The 13,195-nt window shown below is 40.5% G+C and overlaps 1 protein-coding gene across 1 annotated transcript in view; it reads right to left on the reverse strand.

The window, feature by feature from the left end:
• The window catches only part of NSF (N-ethylmaleimide sensitive factor, vesicle fusing ATPase), a gene marked incomplete at both ends in the record, with an annotated part of 66,469 nt that overhangs the window by 37,257 nt on the left and 16,017 nt on the right, over nt 1–13,195 (reverse strand). Inside the window, one exon of the mRNA XM_082010459.1 lies at nt 8,508–8,663. Coding sequence (XP_081866585.1) covers nt 8,508–8,663 — 156 coding nt within the window. The remainder of the gene's footprint in view (nt 1–8,507; nt 8,664–13,195) is intronic.

Below are 13,195 nucleotides of genomic sequence, written 5' to 3' on the forward strand. Positions count from 1 at the left end.
TCTGGTGTGATGGTATCATTCAGATGCACCTACCGGGAATCTACACCGATAGTAAAGTACCGAACCTGAACACATCAGGGAGAGATGCTTATCTTTGCACATTAATCTTCAAGCAGGTTAGAGTAAGATCAGTGTTCCCAGACTTCACCTGCCACACAAAATTTCCCCAAAAATATAGCTGGGTGGAATTTCCCCCTCCTCTCATGCTGTAAGCCCAGCATTATTCCAGCCTACATGACTGCTTCCAGTTAATCTTCCTGTAGGATTTACGTGCTACCACCGACAAGTAGCATGACTGAAGTAACTTGTTTCTGCTTTTAATTCAAAGCTGAGACAGGGAATGGGCTACACCTGAAACAGAAGTTTTGATTTTAAGTGGACTCTCAACAGCCAGTTTTTTTGACCTATCAAATCATTTGCCACTGTAAAGAGAAGACAACCAAGCCAGTAAGTTCTTCCTAGATCTTTGAAAACAGCTTTCTCATCGTATCTTGTTTGGATGTAAAAAGTTTAATGCATGCATATATACAAGGAGGCAATAACTAGATTTACGACAATGGCAGGACATTTATCAATTTCTGATGGAATGTGATAAAAATGAAAATAAATCAGCTTTAGAGATGCTTCCAACGGAATGCCTTTGGCTACACAAACAAAATCATGACTCTCAGAAAAAAGGGATTTTGGTAAGAGTATATACAAAACAAATCAATCTTTAGAAGTCATCACTGTGGCAAAAAAAGAGTAAATGTCTCTGCTTCTTAATAGAAGCAAAAATGTAGCTAATTTAAGATGAAGATTACACAGAGCTGTTGGATGGATTGCTAAACACAGCAGCTGATGTTTACAGTCATATCCCACCTGGATGTTAATAGCCATAAATCTCATCAGCATTTTCTACTTTTTGGAATAAAGCTGGATCATTTCTGTCTACTTAGAAAGTCAACACGATGTAATTTGTAAATGCCTTATGGAACACTTACCCACAGAACATTACAGAGTAAACAAGTATCAACATAACAGGGTCACTGGAATGTCTCAAGGCCTGGTTTTCCAGCTAGAGAAAAACTCTGGTTGCCAAGCAGTGGTGATGATGCCTGCTAACACCTCAACTGCAGCCATATGAAGTAAGAGCAGAAGTCCTCTCAGTATCTGGTGATGACTATGGCCATCAACACAGAAACACAGAAATTCCTTGCAGCACATTTGGTGGAAAGCCCCTTCCCTTCATTCCAAGCCTGCCATCTGCAACCTTCATGTCGCATTTCCACGTTACTGTGTTGAAAGAGAACATTTTTCTTTCCTGGCCATGCAGAATTTTGAAGTCCTCTCTCTCATGCCCCTCCCACTGGTCTCTTTCCAAGGCTGAAGATCTTCACGTCAATTCACTCTGTGTACAGAAGCTTTTCTGATCCGATCATTCTGATGCCCTCCTCCAAAGTTCTCCCAGTAAACTGAATCCTTTCTGATACAAAGACCAAGAACTGTGTCCAGCAATTCAATATGTGAACAAACTATAGATTTACATTTTGGCACAACTATGTTCTATTTTGTGGGCTTTTTATTTAATTCTTATTACTAATTATCAAATTCAAGTAGGAATTGCCTGACCCCTACTGAGCCTTCGAGCAACTGTTTTCGTAGATCTACCATAGCCCCAAAATTTTGCTCAAGTAAAAAAGCAGCAGAGTCAGGATTTTACTAGGTGTGATTTTCATGCACATCATCTTTCACTGATCAACATGACATTTCATTTGCTGTTTTATTGCTGAGTCACTCAGTCTTGGAAAGTCCTTCTGCAGAACCACAGAGGCGTTGAGGTTGGAAGGGACCTCTGGAGATCATCTTGTCTAAGCTCACTGTGCAAAGCAGGTTCACCTAAAACAGGTTGCCCAGCACATCAGCCACTCCTCCCAGTTTTCTGTCTGCAGACTTGCTAAGTGTGCACTCCATCTCATCATCCAGGTCATTAATGAAGAGGTTAAACACCACTAGTGACTAGCTTCCATACGGGCTTTGTGCTGCTGACCACAACTCTTCAACCCCAGCAGTTGAGCCGGTTTTCAGTTCGCACTGCTGCCCGCTTACCTTCTCCATCTTTCATCAGTTTTTCTATAAGGCTGTTATAGGAGACAGTGTTGAGAGCCTTATTACATTTGAGATAAACATCCACAGCCCTCCCCGCATCCCATGGGCTAGTCATCTCATTGTAGAATGCTATCAGGTTGGTTAACACAATTTCTACTTCATAAATCCATGCTGACCACTCCTGATCAAATTCTCATCCTTCATTTGTCTGGAAATGGTCTCCTTCATTAGTTGCTCCATCATCTTCCCAGAGACTGAGGGTGAGGCAGACAGGCCCTGTAGTACCTGGCTTCTCCTGCTTGCCGCTCTTGGAGATAGGAGTGACACTTGATTTCTTCCAGTCCTCAGGAACTTCTCCTGATTGCAATAATCTTTCAAAGAGATTTGACAGTGGCCTTGCAAAGACATGGGCCAGCTTCCACAGCACTCATGGGTGCATCCACCAGACCCCAACTGCAATTCAGTCTTCAGTTTAGATTCATTTCAACAGCTTCCTTTTGCAAGTCATTCATGAACACACTGAACAGCAGAGAACTCTGTGACTCTCCTCCACTGTAAGCAGACCAGCTCTTCCTACTATTGTTCCTTCAACCATTTATCCAGCCACACACCACCTCTCCTCACGTTATTAGTTTCTTCACTTCCTTCAAACTTCTATAATACAAGGAAAGCTTGGGTAGTTTGAAGTCAATCTCTATGGTTTTAAGAAGGCGGCAAGAAAGACAGATGTCAAGAGACTTCTTAGCTGTCCTCCCCAAAACAACAGCACACAGAGGTCTTCTTAGATATGTGGAGGAAGAGTTAAGTGACCAGATTCAGCCTCACTGGCCACAGGCAACCATAGGCTTCAGAGTGAGGAGTGAGCTTCACTTTATAATCGCATTAGGGGGAGAAGACCCCGGGAAGCATTAGTCCACTTCTCTATAAAGAAGAGCTAACAACAGAAAATACTAACTTCAAACTGCTAAATACTTTTTTACACGAATGAAGACTTCATGTGTTATGTGGCAGACAAATGGGCAAGAACAGGAAATAGAAGTAGGAAAAGAACAAGAGACAGCCCACAAGAATATTAGATATTTGCAGATTACCAGGACATGAACTTCACCCAAGAGCACTTAGAGTGGGCAAAATCATCTCAAAGTCACTGAACTTGGACAGGATGGCTGAGACATTGGGGGAAAGAAAGTGAATGTCATCCATAATGTTATAAAGGAAAAAGGAAGGGAGTCACAGGGTTGGACTAAATCTCAAGAGATCCCTTTTAACCTCAATTATTTTCTGATTGCGTGGTACAGACCTATCACTAACTTAACTCCTGGAAAATTCTGGCACGATGTCTTAAGTAGGTAGAAGAAAACATGGTTACAAGAAATAGCCAAAAGGAATTTACTAGACTAGTCTGAGACAACTTCCCTCTAGGAAAGGGTAGGATGTCATACACAGGGCGTTTGAGAAAACACATAAAGGAATAGACAGAGATTTAGACTTTCATAAAAGATATAAATAGGTCTTATACCTCTTCATAAACATGTAGGAATAACACAGGCTGAACGAAGTTAAAGGTAGATAAGAAGTGGAGGGGAAAAAAACCCACAAACTTTAAAGCACAACAAGAAAGGATCCATCCTGGATTTACTTGACAGCCTGGAAGATGGAACAGAATGCACTTATTAAATCTGCATATTACAATGCCAAGATCTACAGATACATTGACGATTAATGTATTAACAGGTTAAATTCATTTAAAAACAATGTAACTTGATGTACAAGTTTCCACATTGTAGGAATAATTAACTGCATGTTACAAAACAAAAAAATCATCATATTGAGGATTATAAACAGGCACATACACTGAGGCATAGACAATTGTCCTAGAATTGATTTGCTCCTCAGTTACCGTGCCCTGTTTTGGTCATCACACTCCTATGCAGTGAAGAATGACCAAGGGAAGAGAAACAATGATCAGTGATCTAGAGGTTATGAGAAATGGTTTAAGAATCCAAGATCTAGCCTTGAGAATACTGAAGAGAAACACAAACAGACAAGTATGTAAAAGCCTCATCCAAAAACATAAAAGAAATAAACAGTCTATGATGAACTGCTGCAAGACTGAAAATAAACACTCGAAAAATTTTGACAGTAAAGATGCTCTAAGCAGTGGAACAGGCTGCCTTGAGAGGTTCTGGAATTTCTGTCACCTCAGTTACAGGTTAGACATGTCTGATACCAATTTTTCATTAGAATTACCCTATTTTAAGAATAGACTGGATGAGATCTTTTCCATTATTATTCTTCTCTTATATTAGCTGCATACTTCAAGAACACTAATGTATTAATTTTTAAGATAGATTAAAAGACAAGCCTTCACTTCACAGGCAGAATCCAAGAAAGATAGTAATATCTGAGTAACTGTTAATTTGAATATTCATCTTGTATTTTGTTAATATTTCACTTTTATATAGTGAACTGTACTTCAAAAATACAGAGCACTGTAACCAATTGATCCCAAGAGGTCAGAGCACAAGTTAAGATCACCAGGAAACAGAAATCACCTTGAAAAAGTCTGACTTAACCTACTTATTGATGGTATCAGGAGAGGATGGGGAATTTGGGTTCCATTTCAACCCCTCAAAAGGAATGTGATTTGTAACACCAAACATTTCTATACCTGTTATTAAACCGTAACACCACCACATACATACAGAATCTGCTTTTTCAGCAGCCTCTATGACAACTAATGTGCCACGTAAGTCATAAAAATCACTTCCCTGATGAAAATCAAAATTGTGTTTCAATGCACGGAGACACTAGAGTGTTCTTTAAAGAGAAAAACAAGAGTTCAGTACTAGCATTTTCTTTTCAGGTCTGAGAAAACGCTTTTCAGTTTTGCTGAAATTTACAGCTCCAGGCACCAAGTATTGAAAACTTTAGTCCAAATGGCTAAATATCTGTTGAAGTCAAGGGAGGAAAGAAAAAAAGAAAAAAGTATTCAGCAATCTTAAGGTTGGACAATGACACAAGCCATTGAATGAGCTGAATTTAAAGTCTCAGCAGAAAAAACAGCATTTAACAGATGTGAAGAAAGGGCTTGTCTGCAGGAACAGTTTAGAAAAAATACAATATTTATCAAAAAAAAGGAAGAGCTTTAGCTCGAGGAAGAGGATGCTTTGAACTGCAACAAAGAGTAACCAAAACCAGTCTGCAGTTCACCACGAGGTTGCACAGCTTTACTATGAGCTGGATGTCACAGAGATTGGAAAGGGCGTGAAAAGGAGGACGGTTGTCTAGAAACACAGCTTTTGTAGGACCATCCTTCAGAAAGAAAGTCACTGCTATCCTACCTCCATCAGTGCCCTGCAAGTGTAAAGTTCCTTCCTTAGTCGTATCATTTGCATGACAGCAATGCCTCATGGACAGCACTAAAAAGGAGTGCCCCTTTTGTTTCAAGACACCTTCCTCAATCTTCATCCAGATAAGGATTTATTTCCATTGGCAGTCAAAAGATTATTAAAAGTCAAGCATTATGTGAAAGATAACAGCATCACCAATGTTCACAATGCTAAAGAACCTCCAGGAAATGACTGAGAAACTGTAGCCTTTAAAGCAATCAGTTTAAAATCGATGAAGGTCCCATTGCAGTTCAAAAAGGCCCTTCTGCCTTCCTCCTGCTGCCCCTGGCATTCATGTTAGCTATGTCACATCAAGCTGACAGGGAGCTGATCCAGCTGAATGTTGACCCTATAAATTGTTTTTATTAGTAATATTTTTTGCTTCCAACTGTATTAGCTCTCTACAGAGCCATACAAACCCAAAGCTACCATGGTAGGTGTGGTATAGATATGCATACAGAAGTGTGGGTACAGAAAAGTAAATTGCCCCTTTCCAGGGCAGCAGGGAGCTATGGCAAGGTTTAATGATCAGCTCAAGTTGATCTAGGATTTCTTTTTCTTGGATAAACCAAAGATTGTAACATCGGAGTAGTATTTACACCCTTGGATGATACAGTTAACTAACGTTGATTTATATGCTCCAAACCCAGAACATTCCTTGGAAGTTAAGTAAACCACACACAAATTGCAAGTAATTTTTGAAGGGTCTATATAGCCTCTATGTAGTTACAGGACAGAAATATTTATTGCATTTGGCATGGAAGTTACAGTCTGTGAGCACTGGGCAAAAAAACAGAAATGGGTGAGTAGTAGAGCACCAGATAGCAAGTAAATTCTTTCTTTTCCTTTCCCAGTAAATTATATACAAAGGTGAACAGCTGTCACACTGACATTTCAGATCTGAAATACAGTTAAGAGCAAGTTATAACTAAGGCAAAGAAAATGAATGTCAGAAAGTTTTGTTTTTTCAAATTTCAGATAAGCTCTTTAGCCCTAGGGTTAATCAGAGAGCTAGAGAGCTCTCTTTGGAGTCTAACTTCTTACCAGAAAAATGTTTCTTTGTGCAGTATGTGTGTAAACACGCACAAGTAAGGGTATATGTATTTATATAAATAATACGGCACACCTTTAATACATTGCCCAGGGTAATCAAAATACTAGTGGTCCTTCAGAGAATCTTTTTCTTCCTGTATTAAGCAACACCAATTAACAACACAAACCATCTGAGCAGCATACCCTGGAAAGCAGCTCCACAACCTCACCCTGCAGTCAGCAGGGTTTCCAAACTTCTCCAGAGGTACCTGATGGAGCTGTAGGTCCTCCTCCGGCAAAGTTAGCTGCTGCACATCATTACCAAAGAGTGCCCAGCTGTCAGGTTAATTCAGCTAACGACAGTATCAAGGGAACGTACTCATAGTCTGACACATGACTGCTTAACATGCTGCCAGACTGCATGCAGCCAGGGAAGTTGAATAGGTGAAGCTACACCAAAAGGAAAACAAGCTCTGATAACATATTTCTCACCACAGTCCGGTGACACTGATGAGAATTCCCAAAGTCTAAATCTTTTACCTTCACATATGGTCACAGCTAAGGACTCTGCACTGCAGCCACGAATATATATGATAGTTGCTTCAAAAGGTATAAATATTTCAAGTAAGGGACACCGGTCCATCCAAAGGCCAGCTGTCAGCAACATTTCTGAACTGGACAGAACAAAGTGTCCAGGTAAAAGCTTTTCTTCAAAGTCAACACCATTTCTCTCATTTCCTCTCTCTGCAGAGCAGCTAAGTATTTAACAAATTTAAGCATTTGATAGTCTCAAGCAGAGACAGAGAAGTTATGACTTCCTCACAGCTGCAAAAACCAAGAGGACCAAAATCAGTCCCCAGAAGGCCTTGGCTACCAGATCGATATGAAGTAAAAAGCCAGGAGAGGGAGAATCATGCACTAATTGGATTTAGCCTACAGGGTTTCTTCAGTGTTTCTCCATAAGCGTTCAAATCACAAGAAAAGACCTAACGCATCTCACAGGGAAGTTTACTTTAACATCAATTCCACTGGAAATGGACACATGTTACACAACCACACACAAACAGGATGTATCTTCTGATGAAAATCTGTTTTGTAACCAAAATCTTGATTGCGTCATTTGTGGGGAGAGAGAAGGTGGATCAAGAAATATAAACATACACTAAGAAATTATACAGCTACAGATTCCAAGTTTAAATATGAACCCACAGAGATTATATTCAGAGAACGAAGACCAGCTATAACATCCCCAGCCACTTTATGTGACAAAATAAGATACCTGCAGCTGCATATTGCTCACTAAAAATTAAAACCAGTACCATTTATCTGCCTGCCAGCACATGTTTACAAAGTAATAGGACTGCCTTTCCTTCCCCCGACCCAAAAAAAAAAAGTTTATATTTAGAATCTGTGCTTTTATTTCAGAAACTCCAAGACGTGCCACGGCCTGTGCATCCTCTCCAGCATTTCAAATCTCACCAAGCACAGATCACACAAGATTTATTTATTGGGCTAACGCTGTGAGAAGGACATAGGTTTACAGTGCAACTGCCAGTACAACGGATATTTAATATATAAGGCAGGATCATTAAGACTGAATTTCCTTTGACCTATATAGACAGCCCATTGCCAGTAAGTCAGGAATAGGAGCATTCAGTCTCACTGCTATGAATAAATGAAGCATTCAAAAGAATAGGGAGCATTTGAGTTCCAACAGAAAAGTATTCAGTTAAATGCTGTATCTCGTTTGTTCAGACATTTCACATACAGTTGAGTATTCACATTGTTTCTTTGTCCCTCCTCTCTAGCCAAGTAACAAGAGCATGAAAGACATCCAGGAGCAACAGGAGAAGAAAAGGCTTTGTTAGTCTATTAGATCCCTAAGCAACCGCCATGTTATAGCATTGTAAGGTTGTTAGTTGATATCCAGTCTTTACAAAACAGAAACAGGCCGGCATTCTGCAGCCCAGCCATACTTCTCTGGATCATACTTACCCATTTGCTCAACAATTTCAGGCGGAAAAACTCGAGAAGCAAAAGCTCGTCGGAAAATATCTGAGAATTCTTTGTCAAGGCCCCCAATGCCCATTTTCTCAAAATTCCAGTCTGGGTTGATGATCGACTGGCGGTTCTCCTTGGTCTTTGATTTACCTGCAAAAAAAAGAAATTGTTTCAAACATGAAGCACAGCAGAATTACAGCAAATAGAAGTACAAACACCAGAACGGTTCTACCAAGTCAGACCCATGTCCAGCTAACTCAACGTTTGGTTTCAAACATTAGCCAGGAGGACACACTAAGACAAGGATGCAAGGGCAGTCAGAGACTCAGCTTACTTAGTAAGCTATTTTCCCAGCCTTCCAACCATCCTGTTCAGGGACTTCTTGAGCCAGGTGTTGCTCCTACGTATTTAAGAATCCACAGGTTTCTCTGCCACAAATTTATCTAGGTCCCCTTGGACCCATGTAAACCCATGTAAAAACCCAGATTGCCCTACAGCATCTAGCTCACCATGCCTGCTACTGCCTGCACAGCCTTTCCTATGTCTGAGCCAGCTCCTGCCAGCTTCACTTCATTTCCCTCAAGGCTTGTATCTGAAGAGACAGTAAATAGTATCAGTATCCATGCTCTTTCAGGCTACCTAGGATGATATTAGGCTTGTCTTGTATCCTCCTCATCCATGCTTTTTCCAGGCAGAGCAGTCCTCACTTGTTCTTCTTCCCTACGCAGCAGCTGCTCCACACTTCAGCATCCTTGTGCTCCTCTCAGCCTTCTCTATTTCTACTACATCCTTTGACAGGCAGACTAGAACCGCATGCACTGGCATTTGTTTCTATCTTAAATACAGGTAAAAAATTTTGCCCACTTTATTCATATCCTTTCATTATTAATGTGTAATAATTCTTAACAACCATGCTTAGCAATTCTTAACAAGGCTTAGGCTGCTACTGAGCATGGGCCCAGCATTTCCTTGAAATGGAATACCTGGGACCTTGGCCCAAAACAGCAATCGTTTTTGACCAAAGTTAGGAGTGTTCTTCCTCCCACACATCAGTTTACATTTATTTATATTGAATTCCACCATCTCTTTATTTCCTAGTCACTGAGCTCTGTTAAGAGCAAGCTTTGTCACCTCATTACTCAGCCTTTTTTCCAGTTTATTCAAGAATTATAACGAAAAGCAAAGGCCCCAGCAGAGAGTCATGCTGAACTCCACTGGCACTGGCTGTTTACTTCTACCCTTTCATCATTCATCTACTCGTGTAGGGACCTTCTCGCTCACAGAGCTCTGTTTAGTTTCTTTTTAAAGCAACCTTGATAAGGAACTTTGCTGGAAGAGCTTTGAACAACAAGCAGACTATGTCAGCCCTTATCCACATGCTTTTTGATTCCTGTAGTGAAATCCAGTGGGATCACAAAGTAGGACTCCCTTACAGAAGACAGGCTGACCCTCTCCAGTGTATCATCTCTATACAGGTATCCACTAATCTGATTCTTTATTACAGTTTCTGTTGATTTTTTCTGTACAGATTTCAGGTTCAAAGATGTGTAGCTCTCCAGACCTTCTCTGGAATCCTTTTAAAAACAGAAGCACATTCACCGTCTTACAGTCCTCAGATACCAGAGCAATTTTAAGCAAGGTTACACAAAACAATTATTAGGTCAGCTAGTTTCTTTACAACTCAGAAGAATAAAAGGCAGTCTTGGCAAACCACTACAGTTCATTTTGTCTGTTTGTTCCAAAATCTCTTCTAGAGCTACTTCAAGTTCAGCCAGGTACCCTAAGCACAAGTTTTGTGGTCTCCAGGTAACGGCGTTACCTCCCTCCTTTTCCTTTTGTTGACAAACCACGTGAGTTTTAGTCTTACAGAGTTTCTTACTCCCTTTTCAGGGAAGCTTTTAAGTACTCAGGGCATTCAGGAGGTAGACAATAAGCAAAAATGCTCCTATAAGAATACTGCTAAGATGCTGTCAAATCCATACAGTCTCACCTTCAGTTTATTCAAGGGTATTTATAAACAAGCACTGACATTCCTATCGGTTAGATCAATGCTTCCAAATGTCTTCCAGCAACATCACTTTGCTTAGCTACCAGAGAAACCAGCAGTAATATAAAAACCCAGGGAGACAGCAAAGACTGAAGATTATCCTTAACTCATGCAGAAATTGGATGTCTTGTATTTTCTTAGATTTACACGGTACTTTACAGGATTGGCCCTGGGGGCCATTATCTCCCCTTAAAAAGCCAATCCTGGCAAACTGCAACTGTGCATTTCGCTGATTTGTTCCATAACCTCTTCTAGAGGTACTTCAAGTTGAGCTGGATAATAACTTAGCATCTTGAAGTCCAGTAAATACAGTAAATAAAAGTTCTGTGTTAGCTGTATTTGACTGCTATTAATCTTGGTCTAAACACAGCTGGAATCAATACTTCAATTCCAAGAGCAGCAAAATAAACAATAACATGCCTCTAACACGTTTAGGGACAACATGGTAGAATGTGTAACATATAGGACTAATGCACAGTACCACGCAGGGAAGCAGTGAGCATTTGATTCAGATTACTGCGTATTTATTATCTATTGCCCCGCTACAGTTTTTGGATCAGAGCACTCAGCCAGGGATGTTCCTCTTCCTGTAGAGCTTAGCCTACAGCCCCCCCTTCTGGCTGCATCTGATCACAGTAAATTCTTGCAGATTGAATTAAAACATTATCCACTGGTTTTATAACACATGATTTTATGCTAAGTAGAAGAAATAGAATTAGCTTTTTAATAATCACAATTCTTTTCCACTGAAAAAAAGTAAAGGCCCTTTATTGAAAGCAGTGCTCAGTGACACTTACTTTACTGTTATCTCCTCTCTCAGAATTTAATCATTCACAACTTTACAATTCTCCAGAGACCAACAAAGCACATAAAGTAGCTCTGCCTCAGATCAATGAGGAGATTAAATAAAGCAACAATCTGACAGAAGTAAATGGAGGCATAAGCAACTCTTTTGTCTTGTCTGCAGGCAATGAAATGGAATCACGGTGAAGGATTTCTATTTCCAATCAATCAGCTCTCCCACAGGACCACTCTTCACACCTACACATGCTAGGAGGAAGATCACAGGTCATTATATGGCTTTGAATATTAACCAGGTAAAATATCACTGCATGCTCTGATGCAATAAATTGGATTATGTTAATACTCACCTCAAGCTGTCCTATCAAAACACAGTAAAACTAAACAGGCTGTAATCAGGTAACCAGAGGTATGAACTAATTGTCCATGCAAACTTCATTTGGTGCTCTTAAAACCTGTACCCTTGTTGATATGCTTAATTACAGTCACACAATATGTTTAATTACATTCAGTCCACAGACCTCTGGTGGGATTTTTTTTCAGTACAGATGACTGGCTGTACTTTCAGATAAAAACATCCATGTAAGATGCAAGGTATGTGGTTACACAACAACCTTGTGTCTCCCCATTTTTTGGAGCAACAGTAGCACATGAAGCAACTACAGAACATGACGTCACAGCCTTGTGTTTCTGGGAAGATGGCACTTCAGGGCAGCATCAAATCTCAGCCTCTGCCACAAGCTCCTGCAATTCTGAATGAGTTGAATTTTACTTTCCCAAGCAGCTGCTACCCTCAGATGTTTTATTTCTGCACCAAATACTCAAAGTACTGAGCATTCACAGTCAAGCAGAGCTGTGCTTTGAAGCCTACTGGAAAAATAATGAGTATTAAAACTTAGCTGAGTACCCAACTGAGCTCACCAGGTTCACTGAACGCCCACTCACAGCAGCCTGTGAAAGAGCCGCTGCCCTGTGGCAGAGTTGCTTATCTGTGGAAGAGCAGCAGCAAAACCCAAAGTTTTCTTAGCTCGCCGACTCCAGGAAGAGGGAACCAAATAGGAAAGGAAAATAAGAAAAAAAAATGGAGTGTCTGTTCAAGCAAAGGACTTGAATCACACCCAGAAAAGAATGCCTAAAGCCATATTACCAGCAAGGGAGGTATTTGCAACTGTAGGCTTGCTAAGCATCATCCACTTCGTAACACTGATAAGAAAAGGAAGAGTCAGACTAACAGAGCAAGTATCTGTTCTGCAGGACAGCCACCACAGTCCCAGAGCACACGCAAAGCCAACTGCAGGGAAGGGGCCCTCACTGCCCACTCTGTGGTCCAAGTCCCCATCACTCAAGTTGGTTGCTCTATGGGAACGCACCAGATTCCTCCCTAGCCCTACACCAGTCTCTTTCTAAATGAATGCGTGGAGGACACATCAATTATTCCCTGATTCATAGTTTTGCTAACAATCTTGCTGCGTAAACAGTTAATACAAACTCACACAATGAACACACTGTGCTGTGTTTTGCAGCTCTAATCAGTTTCTGAAGAGCAGGACATTTAGAAGTCAAGAAGATTAAAGTCTTCAGAAGCTGCCCTCTCTCCTTGAGAGAGAGATCTCATTACAGATGGGATTTTCAGAAGTTTTCCACTCATTTTGGCTACACATTCAAAAGAGTTCTCAATTTCCTATTTCCCTGCTTTTTAATTAACTTGAATTCAAGAGGTGTTGACCTGTCATGTCCCTAGAAATATTCTCTGATGTTTAAAGAGTTAAAATATTTCAACTAGTTGCTGACTTTTGCTGAAGCTACTGTTCCATGGTGCCTTTCTAATCTAGGC

Source organism: Phaethon aethereus (assembly GCF_964289735.1).
Source record: "Phaethon aethereus genome assembly, chromosome: 25".
NCBI lineage: Eukaryota > Metazoa > Chordata > Aves > Phaethontiformes > Phaethontidae > Phaethon > Phaethon aethereus.